Raw genomic sequence first — 11,720 nt, forward strand, 5'->3', positions numbered from 1 at the left:
TGCCAAGTCCACCACTAATCCATGTTGCCAAGCCCCACAATACGTGTCTTTTAAATACCTGCAGGGATGGTGACTCAACCAAGTCCCTGGGCAGCCTGTTCCATTGCTATTCCTATGCAATACGCTTAGGAAGTATAGTTTCATATAGGAATATATTTCCTATTCATATGCAACTGCAAGTTGAAAGCTGAATATCATAGTGTACTTTTGATTTTACAGACACACACGCGATGCTTTATATACCCACTCTCGGCATTTTTACTTTGAACAAATGTATATTGATGACTGGCTGAAAACTCTTTGTTTTTCTACCCACTCACATCTGCTCTTTATTCTCATCTGTGAAGAAGCTAAATATTCTCCCCCAATCCCCTGAACAACTCTCAAAAACCCCAAAAGAATTTTAACAAACCTAAATGCTTAAACACCACAAAATTTTCTGTGTATTTTTACCAAGGTTTTCTCTTCTAAAATTATATATTTAAAAAGCAAAGCAGCTCTTCATTCTCCAAGAGTACCTGTAAATAAACACTGACTTTTCTGATGGCTTCAGTTGAAAAACAAAAACAAGTCAAAACCAAAAGCCAGCAAAGCCCACATAATACCTCTATATTCTTCTGCTCTTTCCATCTCCCAAAAATCATAACACGGAAAAAATGAAACATTTCGCTAAATCCCTAAAGCACTTTTCTTTCCTTCCTGTCTAGCAAACAGGAGGATTTATTAACTTTAAGCTGGAAGAATGAAGGAAGGACTTGAAACTGCATGGCATAGCACATGGGCTCCAGACTTTCCCAGGCTTCACTAAGTGAGCCTAGGACTCTTCAAGCTGTCTTCTAGACTCCTTCTGGCAATATGAATCTTTCAGTTGTGCTGGCATTCTTCCCTTTACGGGAACAGTAATCAAACCTCTCAGAACCACAGCTCATTGATGAGGAGGCAATGCAGTACTTAGTAGGGATCAGAAACACACTGGATTGGTGGAAAGGAGATTATCTCACAGGTAATGCCTGCTGGAGTGCCTGGCAAGCTTGGTTAGGATTGGTTAGAAGAGTTCTAGCAATTGGATGGAAATAAATACTTGTGATACTGTAACTATGCACACCAGTCTGCGCTTTACAGGCTGACAGGAAGAACACTGTCCAAAGCAGACTGCTGTAAATTTTCTAGATCAGTGTTTTGTCGTCAAGACTTTTCTTTGAACATAATCACAATTGTATTTTCAGATGAAAGTGAAACAGGAAAGTGGGATTGGGAAGATTCTGTTCTCTTTTTAATCAGCTGTTAAAGAAAAAATCTTGCCTACCTACAAAACACCATGGTCTCTAGGACAACACTAAAACTGGCAAAAATGTAGACTCTCTGAAAGCCATGGAACAGACCAGAAAAAGCAGTTAATTATTCACACCCTGCTTACAGCACGTAATCATCCTTCCCACTAATAGAGCATGCAGCTTCCTTTAGGGTCACTGAACTCCCAATAATCTTCAGAATCTGAAACACCAAAAAAATTCAGATGGTAACACTTCTGTAAACAGGAATAAAAATCATAACAGCCTTGCTTCACACTGTTCATTATCCCTGCCTATGTTACAAGGCATTATCACATCTTTATCTACCTTCCCTATTTCTAAAAGTGGGTAAGAAGCAGAAAAGGTGTCAAATATTTCAGCAGATGACAGGCTAAGGAAAAAGCAGTTCTGAATCTAAAATGATTTTTACTTCATTTACTACCTTAGAAGACAAAACGGCCATAATATTTGCTGGGTTTTTTTCTTGCCATTTTCTCCTCAAAATTGCAGAAAAAATATTTTATGCTGTGTTGAAATAAAGGACACCAAGTATGAGCGCATTAAGGAATAAAATTTATAAAATTAAAAGATACTTCCTTCAGTGATGCAAATATTTACAGTAATATGAGGAGTTTTTCTGTGACTATATTATGCAAAATGTTACTGCAACTATTCATCTAGGTTATCACAGTTGATACAAAACTGGGAGTATTGACTGATACAACAGAGGATTGTGTTGCCATGCAGAGGGACCTCAAGAAGCTGGAGAAACAAGCAGAGAGGAATCACATGGAGTGGAAATGCAGAGTCCTGCCATTGGGGGAGAAATAATCCTAGGCACCAGTATATGCTGGGGCTGACCGGCTGAGAAGCAGCCTGGGAGACGATGACTTTGGGGTCCTGGTGAGCAACACGACCACAAGAAAGCAATTCACTCTTGCTGCAAGGGTGGCCAGTGGCTGCCTGGGCTGCATTAGGAACATGTTGCCAGCAGGTCAAGGGAGGTAATCCGACCCTTATCCTTAGCACTTGTGAGATGTATCTGCGGCGCTGGATCCAGTTCTGGACTCTTCAGTACAAGAATGATACAGACTTCCTGGAGCAAGTCCAACATGGGGCTGTGAAGATGATTAAGGGACTGGAGCATCTGGCAGATGAGGAAAGGCTGAGAGACCTGCAACTGTTCAGCCTGGAGAAGAGAAGGCCCAGGGATTCTTATCAGTGTGTATAAATATGTGATGAAAGGCACGAAGAAGAGGGAGCCAGGCTCTTCTCAGCAGTGCCCAGTGACAGGATAAGAAGACTGAAACAGCCGGAATTCCATTTGGTCACAACTGAAGACTCTTTTTACTGTGAAAGTGGTCAAAGACTAAATGATTCCACGAGGTTTAATGTTTTCCCATTTATTCATAAATCTAGTCCAGCTATTCCACCACGCATGCCTTACTGCAGATTCAATTATAAAACCTTCACTCAGTTAAAAATTTCACTACATAACTCTTCCCAACAGTCAGGTCTTACGTACTTCCTACTCAAGGATCTTTTACTCTTTATTTTATCATCTTGTAAGCAATTGAATGTATGAAACAATAAAAACATAAGCAGAACTGATTGTTTTGGCTTCTAGACCAGGCTGCTGATATTTTTTGTCATGGAGAAACAAAGACTACACAAATTTTCCAATCAGACTGTGATTTGTTACTAAGCCAACTGAATGTCACAGTACTCACCACAGGCATTTTATCAAAGGTGCGAACAATGAACAGTTTATCTACAAATAAGCAGAAAATGTGACCTGTTGATATCATTTCAACATGTAATCACTAATTCTATTGAAAAAGTTATGAATATCCATTTCTACCTGCTGGATTTCTACGAATAAGCTCCACCTTATCTCGAAGAATATTAATTTGTCTTTCCAGCTGTTTGTTCAATTCTACTTGTGTCTCATATCTGGTTTTCCACTCATTATCTGAAAAACAAATACAGAATTATTATATTTCCCAGATTAGTTAATGTCATTTTCAGCAAAAGCATTTTTATAAAACTGTTCCTTTTAACTAACTGGAGACTCAGAAAGTCTCCACTTAGTAATCCTCATAATAAGAATCTTTGCATATAAAAGAGCTTGAAAATATAAATGAGGAAAATTTTCACTAGACTTATTGTGGTCAGAATATTAGCCAACTCTTGTGAATTCATATTATTCATAGTTTCATTAATAATTAACAAAAAAAAAGCTACCATGGCCACACGTAGTACTCCTTAATTTCACATGAGAAGCACCACAGCTATAATAGTCATGTTTGAAAAGTGAAAACTTAAATTTCTAAATAAAAATTTGAGCCCCTGTAAGTTCTTCCCAAAAGAATTATTTTTCTGCGTTTCCTAATCAATTAGAAAGACTGTTGTAATTCACTTACCTTCCTTTTCAACACTGTTAACACTTTTTTCCAGTTCTGTTACAGTGTTTCTCAGTTCAAATATTGAGATTTCAAGCATCTGTCTGTGGTATTAAAAGAAGTCAATAAATTGCTACAATAGCCAATAAATGGCTCTTGTACTAGTCCTATTATTGAAATCAGAAAAAAATAGATCAAATATATTTTCAGAAGAAGTATCTATTGGTCATTCCTACAGAATTACATTACCTTGTCCACTCTTAAATTATTTTTCTCCATGGATACTACAGTGCCTTTAAAACAATGAAGCAGTTTAACTTTGTGAATGAAATTATTTCCATAAAAACCCAAGATAGACATTTCCTAAAATACCATAATTTTCTAGTAGATTATCAGAATTAAAAAAATGTAGAGGGGACATTGACCCTAATTTTTCATCTAAAAGAAGATGCCCAATGAGTATGTTTCTTAAAACAAGAATATGCCTGAGAGATGTGTTATTTGAAATTCTGAATTAATTCTTCATTTTGACTCACTGCTCAATGATTAATAGTAATTTTCTAAATTGTACCCATATCAAAACCAACCAAAAAAACCCATGTTTTATGACTATCAGAAAAGAAAGTGAGTAATTAAAGTGAGTGCTAAAAAAAAATGCAGGAGCCAAAGCCACCATTTTTTTCAGTACCTTAAACTTAATATTGTAGGAAAATATATTTTTGCCCTAGAATTAATCCTGTATACTGGTCAGCCAGAAAACTAAAAAGTACCATGAAAACCAGGCTCTTTTTTCCTTGGAAGGTATGACCAGAAGCAGAAGGTAGCAGCAGACTTTGACGAGAGCACAACCCACCTGCATGCATCAGTCAACGTGCTGAGTGACTCTCATCCTTCAAAGTGGCCAGACAGTAGTTTAGTGTCTTACAATGATTCCTATGATCTTGATCACATAAAGAGCAAATTACTGGTAAGTTATTGACCATATTCATGCCAACAGCCTGGTTCTTTGAGGAGATGTCTATGGAGAAATGCTCCTGGCTGTGAGATCCTGGGAAGTCAGACCACACCGGGATAGGTGCAAGCAAAACACAATGCACCAACAGTCAAAAGCAGTTTGTGGATTTGTCCTTTAAAGTTAAGTTTGGAAGGCCAAAATTTTAAAAAAACAGTCAGTGGTTCTTGGGTACCTCCATTTTTCAGTGCCCAAATTGAGATATTCCAAAAGAACTGAGAACCCAAACCCGACAAAGAAGGCCCTTTGGGAAATGCCTTACAATACCAATACGATGATTGATGTCTTTGAAACCTTAACCTCGTTCATTAAAACATGCAAGAGAGAAAATTATTAGGCTGCAATATTTGGGGTGGTGGGGTGGTGTTGTTGGGGTTTTTTTTATAGGAGAGCTTCCACTGTCAACACGGATATTCATTTTCTGAACAAGTGCATGAGAAATGCTCTTCAAGTAGTTACCCAACCTCTGAGAAATCAAAGCTCTGATGACAGAGATTGATTACTGAGAAATTGCATCACCTCTTGCACTCCTTGTGCTCACATTCAGCTGATGACGTCTTTTCATAGCTTGAAACAACAGATTTTAACTGCAAGCTGCAGAAGCAAACCAACTGATCATAGGGAGTTGAATAGGTAAGCTTGTACTAAGGAGGGCTGAAGAGCTGAAATCACAAAGAAATATAAAGAAGAGTAATTTAAGGTAAGGTTTTCAGTGAAAGAGGCACACTGGGGAACAGTAGGACAGACCTCTTTGAATGGCAAGGGAGAGCTGGGGCTTCCAAGCCCTCCCTGCTCCATTGCTCTTTTTGTCTCTACCAACATTAAATTGGACGGGGCACACTGGCAAAGAAATAATGTCAGCACTGGTAACTTGCTAGAGACAAAAAGGATAAGGTGAAACTCAGCCAAAGATAGCCTTGAAACATGACTCAGAAACTTAGATGTAGGAAAACCAAAGGAAATCTGATTGCTGCTGCCTGTCTTCTCCCACTCCAAATAAAAGAGGCAGATGGCTTGGAAGAAGAAAGACAAAATCTTACTACATTGCTGCTATCATTTCAACACAAATAGGTAAGGTTTCTGCAAAGCAGATTTTTATCAACTTCTCAGAGCTTAGAAAAGAGGAAATTATGATGACAGTGAGTGCTAAAATGGGATTTTTGAAAGGAAATAACAGTGAAAATTAGAAACAGTCAAAGCCGTAACCAGAGCTGCACCGTATCAAAATGAAATTGTTTTCCTTTTCAAAGAAATCTTAACTAAGTGCTCAGATACAGAGGGATAACACAGGAAGAATGAGTTCTTTAAATCCAGTGTTTTCAATTTTCAATTTCTGTTACCATTCCAAGACTATATGCAAAATTTCTTTCATTAGATTTTATTATGCTTTCTGCACAAATTAACAAAACCGGAAGCCAAATTCCAATTATATTTTGTTCTGATGAATACATGTACAGAAGCAGTAAACGGTCAGGTGTCACACTGTATTGCTACACTGACAGAAAGTCTTTTTTCCATGTGGCAACAGAAACCAGTTGTTAAAAATATATATAATTGTTATTAAACATTTAATACTCCAGTAGCACTCAAAATGCATCCAGGGTGAAACCACTCTATTTTAGTCAGTGAATATTCAGTAAAATGCAATCCCTGCCCTGACAGAGAAAGGATGTAGAAATAAATCCCTTCAAGGAGCTTGTTAAATCTATCTGTGGTTTAATGTATCAGAGTATTTTGCATTTCTGGAGTTACTTCTAATAGTGATAGGAAGTGAAGGTCAGGCGATGTATCTGTTAGCGTGAATTTAATGCAGCTATGTATAGCTGCCTGCCTGCCCAGAGACTTGGTCTGTGCTTAGAGGGACTGCACTGCCCTTTTTACCTGCAACCTCACGTGTTAAACATAATTAGACTATTCAGGGCCTATAAATCTTCTCCATGTCAATGGACAATTTACAGTCATCACAGAAGAAAGCCTGTAAATCCTGAAACCTCACATTTAAGTCATTATGAGAACCTAACAACATCCTTGCATACCTAGCATAATAAAAAAGCTCTTGTGAAGAAAAGGAAAAAAACCCGTGCAGTTCAGATAAGAATGCTCTGACTGAAACTACAAAAGATAAAAAAAAAGCTAAATTTCTTTTTAAGGCTGTCTACAGGTGTTATTTTACTTGACAATGGCAGCTACTTAGGATGAAAACCATTTTCCTGCACATTTTGCTACCCAGGTCTGGATATCTGGAACACGTATCAGGCAAAAGCATGCCTGAAGCAATTTTCTATACTGGAGAGAGAAACTCAGGAGAAAACCCTGGAGAAGCTCAGGGCAAGTCATCAGTTCTAGGACATCAGCTCTATAATATGGCAGACCTTTACTGAGGCCTGCATAAGACGAAATGCACAGGTGCCTTCAGAATCTATGAACAAAGCAGAAACAATATTGCACAGTGCAGAGGCACAACATGGAAGAGTACACACACTATTGAAAGCTATGGACTCCTGACACAGCCAGCAGTGTGCTGGGAAAATGCTGCAGCTTTCCTGGCAAGGAAAGCCACAGGAAGTGAAATCTCACGAGCTGAATTAACATACAATTCCATCAACATTGCTGAGTAGCTGACATGCATAAATAGATGTCTTTAAGACCTCTTTGTCTAATAAGAAGTACACTGCAGTATTATATGCCTTCTCTCTCTCTCTCCCAGAAGCACTTACCATGACATTTCCCGATCAGAATGTGTACTGAATCTTGATCACAACAATTCAGAGTCAGATTCAAGCTGACTTTCACTAGTCAGAAAAAATTTTGAAAGATTTCACGGTACTACATCTACAATCACTGAGAATCAGTAGGTATGTTAGACCCCTTATGGACATGGATGATTCAACTTATTCCATGAAGTAAAAATCTCTTCTTCATGACTGCTAAATGAAAGTAGTAGGTGGCCTGTTAGCAAACTGCCTAATTGGCACAATAATCAGATATGCCAGTAAAAAGACAGCAAGAGTGAGATGGCAGTGAAGGAATGCAGACTTCTATCTGCAAGCCAGTCATCCTCAGCTTGCTTTATACCCAAGGGAGAGAAACTGGCACCTCCTAGGGTGTGAGTCATCTCATGCTAGAACAGCCAGGCAAAGTAGGTCAGATGAATCACACCTTCAAAAAGCCTTTCTGTACTCATTGACTATACATGCCACTGGTTTAGATGGGGATGTCTAATAAGCCTGGTCATTGGCAATTAGGCTGAATAAATAACTCCTGGGAAATGGACAATAATATTATTGTCTATTTGCACACAAAGGAAATAGCTGTAGAACCCACCTGGAGCTGAAAGTCTTCTACTGTCACGCCATCATAAGAAAGGTTTTTATTAAATATATATTTTGCCTTTATCCATAAATAAGTCACCACAACTCAACTTTTACCTGAACACCAATAATATCAGGATCGTGTGTCAGGTAAAAGAACTGGTGCATGCAGAGGATAACAGATCTATTTACCCTGAGACACTACTAAGTCAGGAGACTTATTGAAGGTTCATATGCTTACATGGTGGTGCAAGTATGTCCAAGCTCCTTTTTGTGTCATTTTGAATACACAAGGTGCCATTTTGACTCTGTTAATATTGGGTTTTCCCATTCCATTTATGAATGAACATTTTATAAAGTCCACAACTGCAGGACTAGTTTGAAGATGTCTGCAGCTCAGACACTGGAACAAACATTGTTCAGGTGAAAAATCAGTATGAATAGAATGCTTGAAAAAAGTATGCAAATGTAAGTACTAAGGGTCTGAATTAAGGCAGCACAGGAGCTTCTGACATTTCCTGTTTTCATTTATTAACACTCAAAAGGCAATCATGTTTAACACAGAGAAAAATGTGTAACTTCCTAAGCAAACTGGGGAAAAAAACAATCCCACTAGGCATGAGCATCAACAATTATCACAGCACTGAAATGACTCCTGCTTAAGCAAGGGGACTGACAGCTAACAGGAACAAGTCCTCATCCCTGCAAACTGCAATGCAAGATACCATACCTTCCCTGGAGGTCTCTGAGATATTTACTGACAGTAGAGAAGGTGAAATCCAGCTTTCCACTTTTACTCAACATTGTGGAAAAAAGTGTGCATAAAGAGCACTTCATTGTCCATTTTATTAATCTTCCCCCAGCAAGGCATGCACCCATGTAAAGGCCTTCTCTGTTTTTCCACCAGTGTGGTTTTCCATCCCAGTGTACTGGGCTTGCCTTGGACACATTTCATTCTCCCTATCGTAGCTAGTATGGGACTATGTTTTGGCTTTGTGATGAAAACTGTGTTGCTAGCACAGTGATGTTTTGGTTACTGTGAACACTGTTTATACCGTGTCAAGGCCTTTTCTGCTCCTCACCCCATGAGTAAGAGGGCTGGGGGTGCACAAGGAGTTGGGAGGGGACATGGCCGGGACAGATGATCCCACTGACCAAAGGGATATCCCATACCACGTAATGTCATATTCAGAAACTAAAACTGGGGCGGTAGGGCTTGCTGGGACTGCCTTGCCTCGGTAAAGGCATCGGCCCACTGGTGGTGAGCACCTGGGGGGTTTTGCATTATTTGCTTTTCTTAGGTTTGTTTCCTTTTTTTTTTTTTGTTCTTTTTTTTAATTATTAAAGTGTCCTTGTCTCAACCCGCGAATTTTCTCACTTTCACCCTTCCTTCCTTCTGTCGCCCATCCCACTGGGACAGAAGGGAACGAGCGGCTGTGTAATGTGGAGCTGCCTGCCGCGGTTAACCACGGCAGCCGGCCCTATCTTCCTTTTCGGCTGACATTATTTATCCTGCTTCTTGGGGCTCCTCGTGCCACTCCCATCCCTTGGGCCAGCCCTTCCCAGTGCCCCGCCGAGGCAGCCGCGCTGCCAGCGCAGCCGGGCCGCGCTGAGGGGGCTCCGGGCAGACCCTGGGCCCAGCCCGCTCCCCCCCGCAGCGGGGGCAGCCGCCATTTTGCCGCAGGGGGGCGGCGGGAGCCCCGCACGGGCTGTGCTGCGGGACCGCTCCCGGAGCCTTCGCGGGGCCGGCCGGACTCACTGCTTCCGCCTCTCCCGCCCCAGCTCCAGCGCCAGGCGCTCCGGCTCTGCCGCCCGCCGGCCGCCGCCTTCCCCCATCGCCGCTGCCGTCGGCGCCCGCCCCGCTCGCATCCCCCGCGTCGCCGGCGTTGCCCGGGGTGATGGCTGCGAAAGGCCGGCGGAGCCGCAGGGAGCGTCGCGCTGGAGCCACCCCACCTCCCGCTCGGGCTCCCTTTTCTCCGCAGCACCCCCGGCTCTGCCGCTGCCCAGGGAAAGCCGAGAGGGGAGACGGGGCCGGGCGGCACCAGCATCCCCTACCGCCCGGCCCTGACGGGCGCCGCCCCGTCCCGTCCAGCCGCGTTTGCCGCGGCGCTCGCCCGCCGCTGCTGTGACGGCCCGCGTTTGAAGGGGCTGTTCTGTCCTCGGTGCAGCGAAATGCTCAGCATGTGGCTCGGGCAGCACCACAAACGGATGGGGAAAATAGGTACAGCTTTGGCCCAGTTACAGAGTTTTGATCGTGTAGGTTGAACTATGTGCTGAGCTTTTCATGATCTAGGGAAACACAAATGCATGCAGATTTTTTTAAACATTTCTGCTGCATGGGATGTAGCACGATTTTAAATAAGTGCTGTGACCCACATGTGAAGGCAGGCGCAGTGCAGTGGAGCCTGGCCTTACGGGGTTCCCAGCCCGTCTTTTAGCACTCGATAAGTGTGATCTGTGCTGTGCACAAATCAGTGTGTATGTCCTTAACTTGAGACGGAAGAGTTTAGAATAATCGGCCTTAATCATCATCACTGATCAAGTCAATGGTGTTAGTCAATATATACTGGAAAATATTTTAATTACCTTATGTTGGTCTGGATTGATGCCTAAAAATGTTTGATGCTGCATTTTTCAACCAAGGAATTTTGGATCAGTTCATGGGTTTCTCAAGGTAAATCTTTATGGGGTGAGTTAATCAGATTAATTCTGCAAGAGTGGTATCACCTTTGTCAGGCTCTCCCTGTCACCTTCTCTGGCTGCTTCAGTGCCAGCTCTTGACATTTGTGTGACTCTTCAGTGAGCCAGTACAGCTCCTGAAACACTGAAAACTTACATCAGGGAAAATGTTTAATGTTCTCTGTTTCTGCTGGTTGGTGATCTGAAGTGGCTCACCAGCTGCAATATAATGATCACTAGAGGAACTTTCGGTTCACTTTCTCAGGAAGGAGGTGGACTGTAATTCTCCTTTACTGATGTGTTATGAAAAAGGGTATGGTTTTCTCAGTTCAAGTAATTCTGTTGCATGAGTAGCCAGGCAAATGCCATAGCCCTAACACTTGCTGTGTAACAGAGGCACTGCTTTAAAACATAGGTTATGTATTACCATTACTTTAACATAGCCTAAACCTGTATTGCCATCCACAAGTCAGTCCTGAAATGTTGTGAATTGTAATCCTAAAGTGGTAGTGTGTCCTGTTGGAATTGCCCAATCTAATGCCTCACTAATACTGCAACAGCAGGATCTAATGACTGGGAGTAGAACAGTAGGATGGAGAGTGGGAAGCTTGATTCTAAGAAGAAAAAGTAATTTTAATTACACTTGTCTGATATATCATAGAGCAGGAGATGATTTTTGAGTCTCAAGTTATAACTGATGCTATCAGCTAATCAGTGAATTATCATCTTTGGTGTGGGTTGAATTCAGAATTATCTGATATAATTTAATCAAGAAACAAATTTAGAAGAGTGCTGCATTGTAACTGCATCTAAATTCAGCTGCTCACTTTGCCTTCGTGTTTTATTGAATGCTACCTTTTTAAGAGTCATATTGAAAACTCATTTTATAACAAACCAATAATTTAAGTAATGACTTGGACCTAGGTTAGCATTCGTAACTCACTGAGTGTACTGAATATTAACAGCAAAGGTTTTAATCAGTAACCGTTTTTCTTGTTACCAGTTTTTGTGAACAATTGCTTCA

The 11,720-nt window shown here is 41.2% G+C and overlaps 1 protein-coding gene across 3 annotated transcripts in view; it reads right to left on the bottom strand.

Annotated features, from left to right (window-relative positions):
- The window catches only part of LOC104689922 (coiled-coil domain-containing protein 169-like), a 29,961-nt gene extending 19,801 nt beyond the window's left edge, over positions 1-10,160 (bottom strand). For 2 of the 3 annotated variants that reach the window (XM_039566569.1, XM_039566561.1), the window contains exons 1-3: positions 9,777-10,160; positions 3,154-3,264; positions 3,023-3,063 (exon numbers count right to left, since the gene is read on the bottom strand). In XM_039566569.1, coding sequence (XP_039422503.1) covers positions 3,023-3,063; positions 3,154-3,264; positions 9,777-10,065 — 441 coding nt within the window. In that variant the 5' untranslated portion in view covers positions 10,066-10,160. Of the gene's footprint in view, positions 1-3,022; positions 3,064-3,153; positions 3,265-3,715; positions 3,799-4,547; positions 9,749-9,776 lie in introns of those variants that run through there. The other variant, XM_039566577.1, reaches the window with a different exon arrangement.
- Between the last annotated feature and the right edge of the window lie 1,560 nt (positions 10,161-11,720).

Source organism: Corvus cornix, chromosome 1 (assembly GCF_000738735.6).
Source record: "Corvus cornix cornix isolate S_Up_H32 chromosome 1, ASM73873v5, whole genome shotgun sequence".
NCBI classification, from domain to species: Eukaryota; Metazoa; Chordata; class Aves; order Passeriformes; family Corvidae; genus Corvus; species Corvus cornix.